The sequence below is a fragment of the Rhincodon typus genome, chromosome 1 (genome assembly GCF_021869965.1).
Source record: "Rhincodon typus isolate 14 chromosome 1, sRhiTyp1.1, whole genome shotgun sequence".
Taxonomy (NCBI): domain Eukaryota; kingdom Metazoa; phylum Chordata; class Chondrichthyes; order Orectolobiformes; family Rhincodontidae; genus Rhincodon; species Rhincodon typus.
In genome coordinates, this window is record NC_063332.1 from 51789451 (window position 1) to 51804243 (window position 14793).

Below are 14793 nucleotides of genomic sequence, written 5' to 3' on the forward strand. Positions count from 1 at the left end.
GCAGGGAGATGCCCAGGCTCCTCCAAGCTCAGGCCTTGCAGGAGGCAGGCGGCTGCAGCAATCACTGCCGTGAGCTGTGAGCCCGTTCCCCAGCGCCCTGTCTGTCTCTCTCTCTCTCTCACACTCACTCCCTGCCCACCTCCCCGCAAACTGCACGGCTCCGCCGCCACAGCTACAGCAGCTGCCGCCTCGACAAGTGCTTTGCTCCCAGTAAGCCCTCCACACACACACACACAGAGACAGACACACTAACACTAACACACACACAGACTGCAGATCGATCAGGGTTGGAGTGGAGTGGAGCGGAATGGAGTGGGGAGCCCGGCTTGTTCGCTGATCGAATCTCCCAAAGAGCCCAATCCTCAGTGTACTTCCTCAGCGCCATCTTTTGCTCCCTGTTCAGGATCAGGAGCCTAGAAGGGGGGGGGGGGGGGGGGGGGGCGTGGGGGGAGGAGGCTGTGCTCGAGTTTGACAGATCGAATCCGATCCGATCCGATCATGCCGTTTCCAGAAGCTCCGCAGCTTTGGGACTAGTTGAGACCACAGGTTCTCGGCGCTGGATATGGGTTAGTAAGTAGCAAATTGGCGATATCATTTTTTCTAAATCCCCACCCCCCCTCCACCAACGTCTGGGAGGTGTGTGTTTGTGTATGTGTGTGTGTGTTTGTGGGGGGGGGGGGAGGAGAGAGGAGAGGGGGTTGTTTCTTTTGTGGCCGATTTCAATCATTGCCACGGAACCAAAAAAAAGAGAGAAAAAAAGTCGTGTACGTGTTTAGTGAGAAGGAGTTGATGGTGCAATTCGGTTGTTTAAAAAAAAGTCCGTCTTTTTTTTTGGTCGAATTGGAGTGGAGCTAGAGAGCCTCTAGCATCGGATTCCAGCAGCTGCAGCTTTCCAGCCCAACTCTCATTGTATCTGAGGCGCTTTTACCGAGGGAGCAGGAGCGTGTGGACGCTGCAACAGATCGACTTCTTGTAACCTTGTACATCTCTCTCTCTAAATACACACACACATATACAAAAAAAACAAGCCATTGCAACATGACAGACCTGACATTGTCGACATGTGAAAAGGGCTTCTGGATCACTGAGAGCGGATTGAACGATAAAATGAAGTAAACGGTGCGATCGAGGTAAAGGAAAGTGGATTCATTTGACAGGAGCCCGTAACGTGGCTGCTGGACTGGTTTGCAGGGACACGAGAAGCCTTTATCAGAGGAATTTTGTTTTTTTTTCTCGGAGGGCAATGTGACGAACGTTTAACTTTTTTTTCGCTGTCGTGGCTGTCTTGGGAAAGAAAATGTCGAGCGCTGTTATAGTTTAATTAATAAAAGGCGAATTGGAACATGCGCCCATTATTTTAACTGGTAGTGGAACCTTTCGCTGGATTGGAAGGGGTGGTGGTGGTTGCTTTTTTTTAGAAAAATAATTATTTGGAACAACTTAAGATTACTGCCACAAGAGTCTGATTTATTTTCACTGACCGCGAATTCAAAGGAGTTGGAATTGCAAGTCAGTTCGATTGGGGTTTCCAGTTGATGTTTACAGTTCTACTTTGTATCTATTTTTGTTTCCAGATTGCAGTTTTTATTTTGTTTTGTTTGGGGGATCGGATTACTCTGGAGTAACGGAGGACACTGAGAAGTGCTGAGTGCTGCTCTCCCCACAGCCCCCTGTGCCTCTCACAGACGCTGAGTGAGATGGAGCAGAGGGATACGGCGATGGGCTGCAGGCAGAAGCCGGCTGATGGGGATTTCAGGTCGGCTGCCTGCACTGCCAAGTCCGCAGTCTCTCCTGGAGCCTTGATGCAGTCGCCTGGGAGCCAGATGAACGGGGGGAGGCTGGATCAGGACGACGAGGAGAGCGCCTGTGGTAGCCAGGACTCCAACTCCAACACAGACAGCGATAAATCAATGCAGGGAGACGGCCTGGAGGAACACGAGTTTTCCATCAAGGAGGCGAACTTCACAGACGGCAGCCTGAAACTCAAGATCCAGACCACCAAACGGCCCAAGAAACCTCCCAAGAACCTGGAGAACTACATCTGCCCTCCGGAGATCAAGATCACCATCAAACAGACAGGGGATCAGAAAAACTGCAGGTCGAGCAAAAGTAACAAGGTGTCAAAAGAAGATGAAAAGAAAAAGGTAAGAGGCTCACAACTATCCAACTTCCTTTTGTGTTTACACTGCACCCTGACTCGTATTTTGATAGGCGATAAACATGTTTTTACAAGATGGTCGATACCCCTTGTTATGACTGCAGAAGGGGAGAGAAGCAATGGGAGTCAGGTGGCTAGAGACGCTCCCATATTAGCATGTAGCCATTTAGGATGTAATACTTGTTTGCTGTAACCGTCTGTTCAATACACATGCATCTTCATTAAGTACCTGTAATAACCTCTAGGACGGGTTTGAATATTTACTGATTCTGTGAAGCTAGTCATTTTGACAGACTGTCATCCAAAAATTTGGAATTATATTCCTAAACCATTGTTAAAAACTACGCGAAACTGACTGTTCTGCAGATATTACTTCCTTTTATTCAATGGAAGCGGTTGTTAAATTGGTGTGTCTTTAAACTCGGTGCAGTAAGTAACGATTCTGAGTTGGAGGAGGAATGCTTTCATGTTACTTTGTGGTGGAATAAATGTTGATCTTGTTAGAACAGACCATGGGTATGGGAGAAGGTTGGGTTTTGACACTACTTCCACACCAAAGTGATCATGTTCATTTCACAGGGTCAGTGGCCTTTCTACTAAATTTTCAGCTGATACTTTCAGTTTGCTGTTTTCACCCTTTCTCATAATTTGGTTTTGTCCTCTGCTCAGTCCTGAAAATGTTATGTTCACAGTTAGAGTTTGGCATCCTTCACAATTGGAACTTTGCCTCCCCAGGCAACAGTTTACAGCCTTTTGTGAGGTTAATTCTGGCACTGAACCCATATTTACAAGTTTGATTAATACAAATTTTACTTTTGGAGCTGAGTTCTTAGTGAAATAACTGTGTATTGCACACTCTGACAGAGCTGCATTTTTATGAGGTATAACATTGGTTTTTGTTTAAATTGTCTCGATAACTTTGAATATATTGGTATTGCCTAGCAACATAAGACACTAACAAGGTGACATTAGTTATGTCTGACATCACTGTCCAAGCATCTACCCATCACTGCTCCATTATCTGTGATCAAGGATGCCCTGCTGTGCCTATAGTGTAAACAGGCAGGCTCTGCTGATTATCTTAGTAATACCTGGAGTGAACCAAACTGGAGTCGTTCTTGAGTTTTTCTATGAATTAGGGCCATACAGTATCACTGTTTAATTTGATTTTCACAGTGCCATAGGAACTAAAAATCTTGATAATTTTGCGTGTCAATCTTTGTAAGTTTTGTAAGGCTTTTATTTGTGTGTTGGTAGCTTTTCTCTATGTGATTAAGGAGACTCTGATTAATCATTATTGTCTTCTGTGATGTACAGAGCTAGATTTTAAAATTCAAGAGGACACTGGGGAAATCTGAGTTTGAATAGCAATGTTTTTATGGACTGGAAGTGGTTTACTGTATTACTCAGTTTTGCAAAGGATGAAAATAATACTGACCTTCTTAAAGGGTCTTTTCTGTGGTTAAAATGCATTTGTGGTGGAGCACTTAAAAGTTATAGTTCCCAGCCGAGCTATATTGTATTGTCCTTTTAGAATCTTTGCACAAGGGAATTGTGAAAATGGGAAGCCTCAAGCTTTGGTCATAAATACATGAAGTATACATTTAATAGAGACCTCCCCCTTTAAATGTGAGTCTACGGCCTCCTACCCCACCCCCTTTCCAATGCTGAATGTTTTACTATCAAGATTGTGTCTTGGCTCATAGTGCAATGGAAGTAATTGGAACCAGTCTGTGCTGGTCAGGGCAGATCGTAAAAATCAAATTCTGTGGCATGTTGGGGAAATGGTATATAATTTACTCTGTTTTGTTTGATGCCCGTATACAGAATTTTTTAATGCTTAAATATTTCTAGCACAGCAAAACTATATGGTAGGGTTTTAAATAAAATATTGTATACTTTTGATAAACTCATTGCAACTTGTTAAAAATTATCCAGGAAATGCTCACAAAAGTAGTTTTGAATTCCAGCATATCAGTTTCATGCATTTCATTAGCTTATAAAAGGTGAAACTTACTTGTAGTTAATTTATTTATCACGTTTCAAATTACACCCCCCCCCTCAATGTTTGTGGTTATTAGCCTATTGCTGTGTGTTACAGTGCACACAAATAAGTATAAATGTTTTCTAATTTTGGCATAGAATTCAGTGCTGATTTGAAGTTCACATTTGGATTACAGATTTATCATTCGCAGATCTGATGTGAAAAGGATCCAAAAAGACTGTTTATCACAAAGGCAGTTTATCAGTATCGTTTTAAGTTGGTGAAAAATTTGGATGTTAAGAGCCACAGAACTATTCAATCGCATGAAGTATTGTTTCACTCTGAATATGATATTGGAAACAGCATTCATCCCTTAATAGCCTGGAATCATTTTGCTTGAGACCAGAAAAACAAAATAGGCATTTAAAGTTTTGCTAACAATGCCAAAATTGGTATGGGTCAGGAACTCATCTGAGTGGTTTGTAGGAAGCCAAGATTGCAAATGATCTCTGTCAACCTCAGACTTTGACCAGGGAGAGGCTATTTTATGACCTTTTGCATCTGGTGAATTTATGGATCCAAAGATGTGCAGGTTAGGTGGATTAACCATGCTAAATTGCCCATAGTGTCCAGGAATGTGCTGGTTAGGTGGATTAGGCATGGGAAATCAGGGTTACAGGGATAGGATAGGGGGTTGGGTCTTGGTGGGATGCTGTTCGGAGGTTCAGAGTGGATCCGGGCCAAATGGACTGCTTTCACACTGTAGAGATTCTATGATTCTATGATTTCTCTCTCAGTGATGCACACCCATTCCCTTCCCCTATTGGATCTACAGTATTAGATTTCTGCTCAATTCTTTGTTGCAAGGAGCACTACCCTAAGCTTGCCAACCTAACCTTGTATCCAATATCCTGATTCTTGGAACCTCCTTTGCACCCTTTCAAAGACTATCGTAGCTTTCCTAAAGTCTGATGACCACAACTGGATGCAGCATTTCAGGTGGGGCATACTGGTGATAAAACTAACAGTGCAAATTATTATGGACCGCCCCTAGACTATATTCAATGAAGCCATCAGGGTAATAGGTGTCATTTAAAAAAAACACATCCTTTATCACTGGTAATTAGTGGTCTTAGTGCCAAAGCAATCATGATGGAGGAGAGAGGAATCTCAAAAACTTTTACACCTTCCTAACAAGTTATGACTGTTAAATGGTCAAATCAGTGTTTAGTACAGACTATTCTGAACTCATTTTGAAATGTCAGTATTTAAGGTGTGAAGTATAATGGTGCACAACAAAAATATGGATCTATATTCAAAACTGAGGAAGGCTAGAAAGCTCTTAAAATTTTGTTTACTTCTGTTAGTAAATAAGAATTTTTTTGGTGTCATAAGTGGTTGCCTCAGCTGTGCTTTCACCTTTCCGACATGGATTCTGCTCCAACCTAAACTGATGGGCTGAGACTCCTCTCCTTACTGACTCTTAGCAACTTCCAGGCAATGATGCTGGGAACCTTTACCCAAATGTAATACGTATAAAATCTGCAGTGCTGGGCTGCACCAATTTAGCATTCAGACCGGCAGCCCAAACTCAGTGAGACCACAGGATGACTAATGTTGAAAATGAAAATAAAAATGTCATACTGCTACAGTGAGGGGTGATTTTCTGAATTTGGGACTGACTGAGCGTATTGTTTGGACAGAATAGAGGGAACTTTACTCTGCATCTAATGATACATGTGATTTGCAGGTGCTTGATGCCAGATAGGCAATGAGAAATGTTCCATTTCCCTGCATTAATGTCCCTTACCATAACAAGCAGAAAAATCCCCACTACAATGTTCCCATTGTACTAAAGACATGTTCCTCCTCTTCAGTTATAAGTGGAGTAAAATCCTAAATGTTTCAATTCAAGTACATTTTAGACCTCTGTCTCAGTTTGATGCACTTAAGGTTTCTTAGTAGCATAAGCAGAGGCTTTGTTGCATGACTGATCTTGGCACTGTGATACTTTAACAGCTAATGGGGAAAAAAGTGATTGACTGACATCTGACATCACGGCAAATCTGGGAATGATGGATGAAATAAAATATGCTCCACATAAGTGTTGCAGCCATTTGCAAAGTCAGAAGCGAGGTGGTCATGTATTTTATCTCTTTACCTCCTGTATTTTGGCATTGAGTATGTCTTTCTTTTCCAGTCCACACACTGAATTGCAACACTGCCTCTGTTATGTCTTGCTTCCCTTGTTCTTCCTTCTTGATTGCATTGCTGCTTCATAATAGCAACAACATGGGACTAACATGGGAAACATATACTTAGTGCAAAGAAATATGGTAGGAAAGTCAATGGGTGAGTCTCATGGAGAGATAAACAAATGTATTAATTCACTATAGTCAAGAGGTCTCTCCCTGGTCTCTCCCTGACCACTGTCTGAAGATGATCCAGATCATTTGCAAGCTTGGCATCCTAAAAACCCGAAAATGTAGCTGCTGACCCATTTTTAGTCCACTGCTAGGACTGAGTAATTTCATTTCTGTAACATTTCCTATTTCTACCTATCTCTAAATTAATTTAAGATTAACTGCTGTGGAAACCCTCATCCATTTGTTATCTTTGGGCTTGATTTTTCTAATGCTGTTCTGGCTAGCTTGCTATCATACATAAATCTGAACTAATCCAGACCTTTGCTGCCTGTGTCCCAAACTAGATCCAGTCCCTGTTATCCATCATCCCTGCGTTCATTGACATACATTGGCTCCTGGTCCGAAAATGCCTCCACCTCAAAATCTCATCTTTGTTTTTAAATTATTATAGCTTCCCTTTTCCCTATCTCTATAGATCCTGCAATTCCACCCTCCATCTCTGCATTTCTCCAGTTTTGGCCTCTTCTATATTGCCTGAATTTAATATCGCCACTGTTGGCACTTGTGTCTTCATTTGCCTTACTGGTTATCATAGATGGCTATGATATGTTATGACAAGATAGCCTGCCTTGCATGTGGCCAAGGCAATGAGGTTGTCAGCAGTTTCATTTCGGTAGAGGTTCTTTTTAAATGTTATTTTATGACCAAGCATTTATTAAGATGGAGCCTTTCTTTAAAGATGGACACCTGACTGAGTTGGACAAAATTGTTTTTCTCCATTTCAAAGCATTTTTAACTTCTCATTCATGAAATAATCATGACCTGTAGCAGGAGTGGGGACAGCATTAGAACTACATAGGAACCTAGGAACTAGGAACAGGAATAAGCAATTCAGGCCCTCGCACTTTGATATGATCATGGCTGATCTTATCTTGGCTTTAACCCCACTTTCCTGCCCAGTCTCCATAACCCTTCTATTCATTACTAAAAAAAAATTGTCTATTTCCTCCTTAAATATACTCAATGTCCCAGCATCCAATGCATTCGGGGGAGTGAATTCTACAGATTCACAACACTTTTAGCAAAATAATTCTCCTCATCTGTGGTTTTAATCTGCTATCCCTTATCCTAAAACTTTAACCTCTCATTCTGGATTGCCTAACATGAAGAAGCATCTTTTCTACATCTACTTTGTCATTCTGCTTTAGTATCTTATATCCTCAATCGGTCATTTTTATAAACTCCAGAGAGTATAGGCTTAAACTGCTGAATCTCTCTTCATGAGACAACCCCTCATCTCTTTTATCTTTGCCTCCTGTTGAGTTGTTTGTGTCCCAGATGTTGCTATCTGGAATTACTTACTGACTCCTCTTTCCTGGTGATGTAAGACTTTGTCATGTGGACATTATTGGGCAGATCTTTGTAACTGTTTGAATATTCTTATACTGCTAAGATTGCAATTTGACTGAAGTAGTCTGATTCCATCAACAAAGTTAAGTGTTGAAATAAAAAAAGACAGTTTATCGATCATCAGCACCTAGGCTTGAGGGTTGAGAATTATAGAATCTCTACAGTGTGGAAGCAGGCTATTTGGCCCATCGAGTCCACACCGACCCTCCAAAAAGCATCCCCCCAAGATCACTCCCCTGCCCTATCCCTGTAACCCTGCATTTCCCATGACTAATCCCTGGACACTATGGGCTATTTAGCATGGCCAATCCACCTAACCTGCACATCTTTGGACTGTGGTGGGAAACAGGAGCACCCAGAGGAAACCCACGCAGACACGGGCAGAAAGTAAAACTCCACACAGACAGTTGCCTGAGGCTGGAATCAAACCTGGGTCCCTGGCGCTGCGAGGTAGCAGTGTTAGTGACTGTGCCACTGTGTCCTGAGAAGGTCTCCAGAGTTTTCTTTTTGATTTTGTACAGGGCAATGTTTTTTGTAAACAATCCTTCCTTCCATCATTTACTTTTTGCATCTTTCCTCCCTTAACTACATGTGAAATTCTCCTTAACCACTAACATTTCACTTTCATTAGCCACTGTTGGCTATGAAGGATGACATTGAATCATTTTGTAATTCACCACTTGGGAGTACAAGTATTACTTTGTTTAAACTTGCTCTCTAATTGCACCGGAGGTCAAAAGTCCCTCCCTCAACTTTATCAACCGTAGCTTTCATCCTTCTTTTAGGATGCTTCTCAAAGCCTACACCTTTGAGAAAGTTTTTTGTCATCTTGCCTCATATCTCCTGATCTTGTTGATGCCAAATTTTGATTTCTATAACTCTCATTGTGTCTTGGAACATTTTACAGCTTTAAAGATGACAATTGCAAATTATTGTTATTATGACTTGTATTTGAAGCTGCAGCCTGGATGTGAGGTAATTGGACTACCTTTAAAAATCAGACTTTTAATGAGATCTGGTAACAGATCTGCTTGTTTCAGGACTTACTGTCCATAAATGAGTGATTAAAGAAAAAGTAATAAGTTATTTGCTGAGGTAAAAAGGTCTGATCTTTATCAAAAAAGCAATACACTTTCTATTTGTAAACATTATTGGATATTGAATGGAAATCTACATCCTTTAGCAAACTTTGGAATGACTGGGTGATAAATAGCCAAGTGATTCATCTTGTTGGAAAATGGAAGAAAATAAAAATAAAAAACCTAACAGAAATAACAATAATGACCGTGTATTGGAGTTCAAATTAGAAGGTCGCTCATACAAATCACAACTTTGCCTGAAATTTTTCCAATTTGGGCAGGGTTTGTTCACGCCAGTCAGTTTGCTAGATGGAGCTGTTGGGTGACGTTGAGACTCTGCTGGCAGAGCTGTTGTTAACTTTTTCAAAAGAAAATGTAAAATATGAAGTTCAATTTGGGAGAATAATCAACTGGTTAGGCTGGGAAGAAAACTAAAAAAAAATGACAGGAACTAAAAAAGGTAGAATATAATTATAAAAGCTGAATTCCCAACATTACAGGTATAGGATTTTACTTGATATACAATTTTAATGCAAATAATTCAACTGACTGCATGAAGATGTAGTGTAGGTCTAAGTTGATCAGATTCTGAATTAATTCTTTGGCAAAACTGATTACATAAATACAAAGAATTGCAGTTGCTACTGTAATCTGTTACATGTAAACACAACTGAACCGTTAATATGCTATCGACCTCTGATCCTAGACGTGTAACTGAACTCGGCTGTGCGTCATTGGGAGTAAACACTCTTCCGACCAATTGCTGTCCATTGATTCAGGAAATTGCAAATAATACTTACTTGGCAACTATCCTCTTCTTAAAAGGCTTTATGTGTTTACGCATGGACTATTTATTGGTCATAAATGTTTACTATTTTCCCTGTGCTGAGTAATTTGTTGTGGGTCAGCTAACTTATTCTCTTGGTACGTTCCTAACTGACATCACACTCATGCTTTCTACAGAACTGTTGACCTCTATTGACATTATGACATTAAATATTGGACGATGGATAGCCTTAATGTACCTTTTCCTGAACAGAGGCAGCAGTTTCCAAAAAAATACTGAACAACGTTTCACAAGGAGCTTGTAATAACTGCTGGAAAGAATGCAAAATTTGGTTTGTTCTGTTTGACAGCAATGCAAGAAAACATAGGATAAAAAGCTACATGTGTGAACGTAGGTGTAAAATAAGGAAGTCAATACAAAACTTCAGTTGGCTAAATACTAATGTTTTGAGCAATTTGTAGTGTTAGAAGATTCAGTGAGTGTTTTGATTTTATTAGATTGAGTATTCGATTAATGTATTGGACTTTATTTGGCCTTCAGCAAAATGAGTGCTTTGTAAGGAACTGACCTGCTTAACATCGTCAACGGGTTGAAGTATTCTGGCCATTTAAAGAGACAAAGAACAAGTGATTCTGTGTGATGCAACATAAGACTTGAGAACTGCCACAAATTAGTGGAGAAAATAAGACTGTTCCTATAATTGTTCTGCACATTTTTAACATTCAAAAGAAATGGCAAAACATGTCCATTGAATTATTGCCTTTTTATTGACCTATTTAATGTATATATTTTAGAACAACACTAAATATTTGTCAGACTGTGACAGAAAGCTTGGAGAGAGGTTTTGGCTCTGATAGTAAAATTCTGAAGAGTGCTGTGGACATATTTTTAAATGTTATTGTTGAAAATTGAGTGCATAATCTTACTGGCCAAAGAGCTGCTGCTGCTGTGGAACATTACTGAATGCTTCGGGGTTCAGTGGTCAACATGTTCAGGTCGTAGCTTTCCTGATTTTATGGTGACTAGTTTTAATACCTGGAATTTAACGAAGTTGTGAACCAGCAGATCAAATCTTTGATTGATGTTCCTGTTGATTAAAGCTGCAAACTGTAATCTGTATTTTGAAGAACATTCTCTTCTAATTCTTTATAATTCATTTATTTCAAATTCATTTTTAAAGCAAGCGACTCGTGCTCATTTTATCAAAGGAGTCATTGAATGGGGGGGGTTGATAGGCCCAGCATTTATTGCCCAACTCTAATTACCCTTCAGAAATTGACAGTGGATTGCTACCTTGAGCCGCTACAATTATTGTAAATATCACATACTGTTGCAGTGCTGTTGGGAGAGAAAGCCTGGATTTTGATTCAGTGGCAGTGAAGGAACAGCAAGTCAGCTTGGTATGCTACTTGGCGGGAAACCTGCAGGTCGTATTCCTGAGTGTTCTTGCTCTTCTAGATGGGTTTCTAAGGTACTATTGAAGTAGCCTTTGAAGTTGCTGTAGTATATGTTGTGCAACCTGTATATGTTGTACGACCTGCTGCCACTGTATTCTGGTGATGGAAGAATTAAGATTAAATATTAATGAATAAATGCTGTTTTGGGTGTTGTTTAATCCTGGATAATGTCAAACTTCTTGAGTGCTGTTGGATGTGTATTCATCCAGACAAATGGAGAAGATTTCATCAGGCTGAGGTAATGGCAGTGCCGTACTACACATCACACAGGTAGCACCTTGTAGGAGTTGGCAAGGCTTTGAGGAGTCTGAAATGAGTCACTTATCAGAGAAAAGACAGTCTATGACTTTTTTCTTGTAGCTACATTGTTTATGAAGTCAGGCTAGTTAAAATTCAGGTCAGTGGTGAGGTTCCCTAGAATTTGATGCTGGTGGATTCTACAATGATAATGCCATTGGCTGTGAAACAGAGGTGCTTTGGTTCTCTCTTGTCGGAGATGGTTTCTGACTAATACTTGTGTGGCAGAAATGTTGCTTGTCAGTTGTCAACATGAGCCTCAATGCTGTCCAGGAATTGTTGTTGTGAGTATGGACTGTTTCAGTACCTAAGGACTTGTGGATGTTATTAACTACTGTACAACCATCAGCATACATCTCTTCTGTCCTCATGATGGACCAAAGGTCAATGATAAAGCACTATTTGTTTTTTTCAGCTCCGTATCCACTGGGGAATTGAACATGTGACTTTGCTGGAAACTGGCTTGTTTCAGACCAGGATGAGAGAACTTTAAGAGCAGAAATATTTGAAAATTTACTTCAGCCCACAACAGGAGTCCAAAATTATTTTTCACTGACTATTCCAGGAACAGTAAGTCAGATAAAGTAATGTGGTGGTTTCCAAGAACCCAGCTTCTGAACTCAAACAATAGCAGTTGTTTTCCTACTGTTCTTTGCTTGACTTTTTCTGTTTCCCACACTTTCTCACTAAGGGGTAGAATCTCTTATTTGTCCTCCAAATTTATTAATTCTCAAGTCACATTTTTATAGTTTTAATTCACATACACTTATTAAAGCTCAGTGTTAAATTATAATAATATAGATAGCTTTTGCTCATGCATCAACTGGTCATTCATGCCACTAAGGGGTATGTTCTGCTCTTAATGGATGGCATTTTGCAGAAACATAAAACTCTGATCGTCTATGGAACTTAGGAGGTTCTAAAACATTACATTTCAAAGGTTCAGCATTTCAACAGGTCCAACTTCTGTTGCTTCTCTTCACTGGCACTATGGGGGTTCCTTGATTAACGCAGTACCTCACAACTGTAATATCTGCTATGAAATAAGTTGGCATTAATTCGGTGTTCACCCGCCAACAGTGCTCACCACTCCTCATGACCCTGACAGGATTCATCCTGCTCACACCCAGTAACAGTGTGCTTCTCCCTCCCCCAAGACTCAGCCTTTCTCCCTTAGCCCCTGAGAGTGTTTACCCCTTCCTTTACCCAACAAAGTTGCCAATGCTAACATTGGCTGGACAGGAGCCAGGGATCCTGGGGCTGAATTGTGAGCTGGGTTGTGAGTTGGGGCGAACACTGTCTTTGATGCTCGAGTGGCTGAACACTTTCAAGCATGTGTCAACATGGTCTGGGTGTGGGAAGCGGTGAGAACGTTTTTTGGGAGAGGGTGAACATTGCTGTGAACACCAGGGTGCATTGACATTCCAGCTCGTCCAGAGTTACAGTGGTTTTATATCTGCTATGAAAAGCTCCTGAGTAAATCCTTGTAAAGACCAAGCTGCTTATAGTGTAAACAGCCCAATTCTGTGTGTTTCTGGTCAATCATGGAGAAATCTATGCCAGTAAGACTGGCACATTGAGTTTAAACTTCGTCTGTATGTGTTGCAGACATACTTAAGTCGGAACTTCCTCAAGATCTGGAAGCACGTCACTGGCATAAATTGAATTGGAGGTTTCTTCCCATTGTCAGGAAATCTGGGCACATATTGTGTAGGTACACCCACAGTTCTGTTAGGAAAGGAATTCCAGGACTTTGACACAGTGACAGAGAAATAACAGTGGTATGTTTCCAAGTCAGAATGATGTGTGGCTTGGAGGAGAACATGAAGATGAGCCAGAGCAGATAAGTGGCAGGCATTCAGTGAAGATCTTTCAAAGAGCATATGGAATCTTATGTCAAATTCTGGAAGCTCAATACTGCAGAAAGCATTAAGGAGAACAAAAAGTATCGGTGAAAGTAAAAAGCCAACGATTGACACAGTGACCTGGCAATGAGACAAAAGCTGCCCCCTTACACTGGCCAGCAACTCTCAGAATCAAACCTGCCAGACTTTGTGTTAGGCACAGGCCTCTCCAATATCTAAGCAGCAGCAGGATGATGTCCTTAAGTAGAGATTGATTCCCCACTGAAAATCCTCAGTTAGGCCAGGGGTGGACAGCCCACCCAAAGCCTCTTGCTACTGGTAAAGTTATGGTAGGGTGGGCGTGTCACTGGTTAACATGATGCCAGTGGAATGGAGACTATTTAACAGATCCATCTGGTTCCTGCTCTGCCTTTGGAAGGGCCATAAGATCTAACCTGATTTTCCAACCTTCTCTAGCTACGAGCTTGAGGGCTGTTAATGATGCACCTTCCAAAGAGTGTTAGTCTGTAATTACGGTTCAGCCAGCCTAATTTCGGTGGTGAGCAAACAATTTGAAAATATTCCAGGAAACAGGATAAATTGTCTGACTACCTTGATTCAGTTTTAGAGGAAGAGAAGATTGATAAGGAGTAGTGCATTTCAAGTAGTCTACATGGTTCTTAGCTGTGCTTTTCACAAGGTCACTTATAGTAGTCTGGTCAGAAAATTGAAAGCTCGTGGGATCAAAAGGAAAAGGTGGCATGTTTAATGTAAAATTACTTCAAGGGTTGGAAGAAAAGGCTTACAGCAGCTGTTTTGTGTTGTGACTGGAAGGCTGTTTGCAGTGGTGGTCAACAGTTCAGCATTTTGTCCCTTGCTTTTCATTGTAGATATCAATGACTTAGATGCAAATATAGAGGGCATGATTAAGAAATTTGCAGATGGTATGAAAATAAGCCATGTGGATGATTGTTTGGAAGAAAGTTATAGAGTGCAGTAATATATCTGTGGATTGGTTAGCTGGACAGAAAACTGGCAAATACGGTTCAGTCTCGTGATGTGGAAGGCAATGCATTTGCCGAAGATGAACCAGGCAACAGGATCGTAGGACATTGAGAAGTGTAAAGGTGCAGTGGGTAACAGGACAGGAAGATAAAATAGATGGCACACAGGATACTTCTTTTTATTTTGCAGAGGTCACAAATCTAAAAGCAGGCACATTGTGCTCGACCTATATAAAATAATAGTTGAACTGCAGCTGCAGTATTGCTGCAATTTTAATCACCATATTACAGGATGGAGGGGATTTACAAGGATGTTACCAGAAATGTAAATAGCAAGAAAGATCAGATAGGTTGGTGCTTGATTTCTTTGGAACAAAGGAGGCTAAGGAGAGGTTTAATTGAATGTT

At 40.9% G+C, this 14793-nt stretch overlaps 1 protein-coding gene across 4 annotated transcripts in view; it reads left to right on the forward strand.

Moving 5' to 3' along the window:
• Positions 1 to 457: 457 nt before the first annotated feature.
• The window catches only part of setbp1 (SET binding protein 1), a 243605-nt gene continuing 229269 nt past the window's right edge, over positions 458 to 14793 (forward strand). For 2 of the 4 annotated variants that reach the window (XM_048602579.1, XM_048602600.1), the window contains exons 1-2: positions 458 to 570; positions 1575 to 2144. In XM_048602579.1, coding sequence (XP_048458536.1) covers positions 1698 to 2144 — 447 coding nt within the window. In that variant the 5' untranslated portion in view covers positions 458 to 570; positions 1575 to 1697. Of the gene's footprint in view, positions 571 to 675; positions 1131 to 1574; positions 2145 to 14793 lie in introns of those variants that run through there. The other 2 variants (XM_048602592.1, XM_048602586.1) reach the window with 2 other exon arrangements.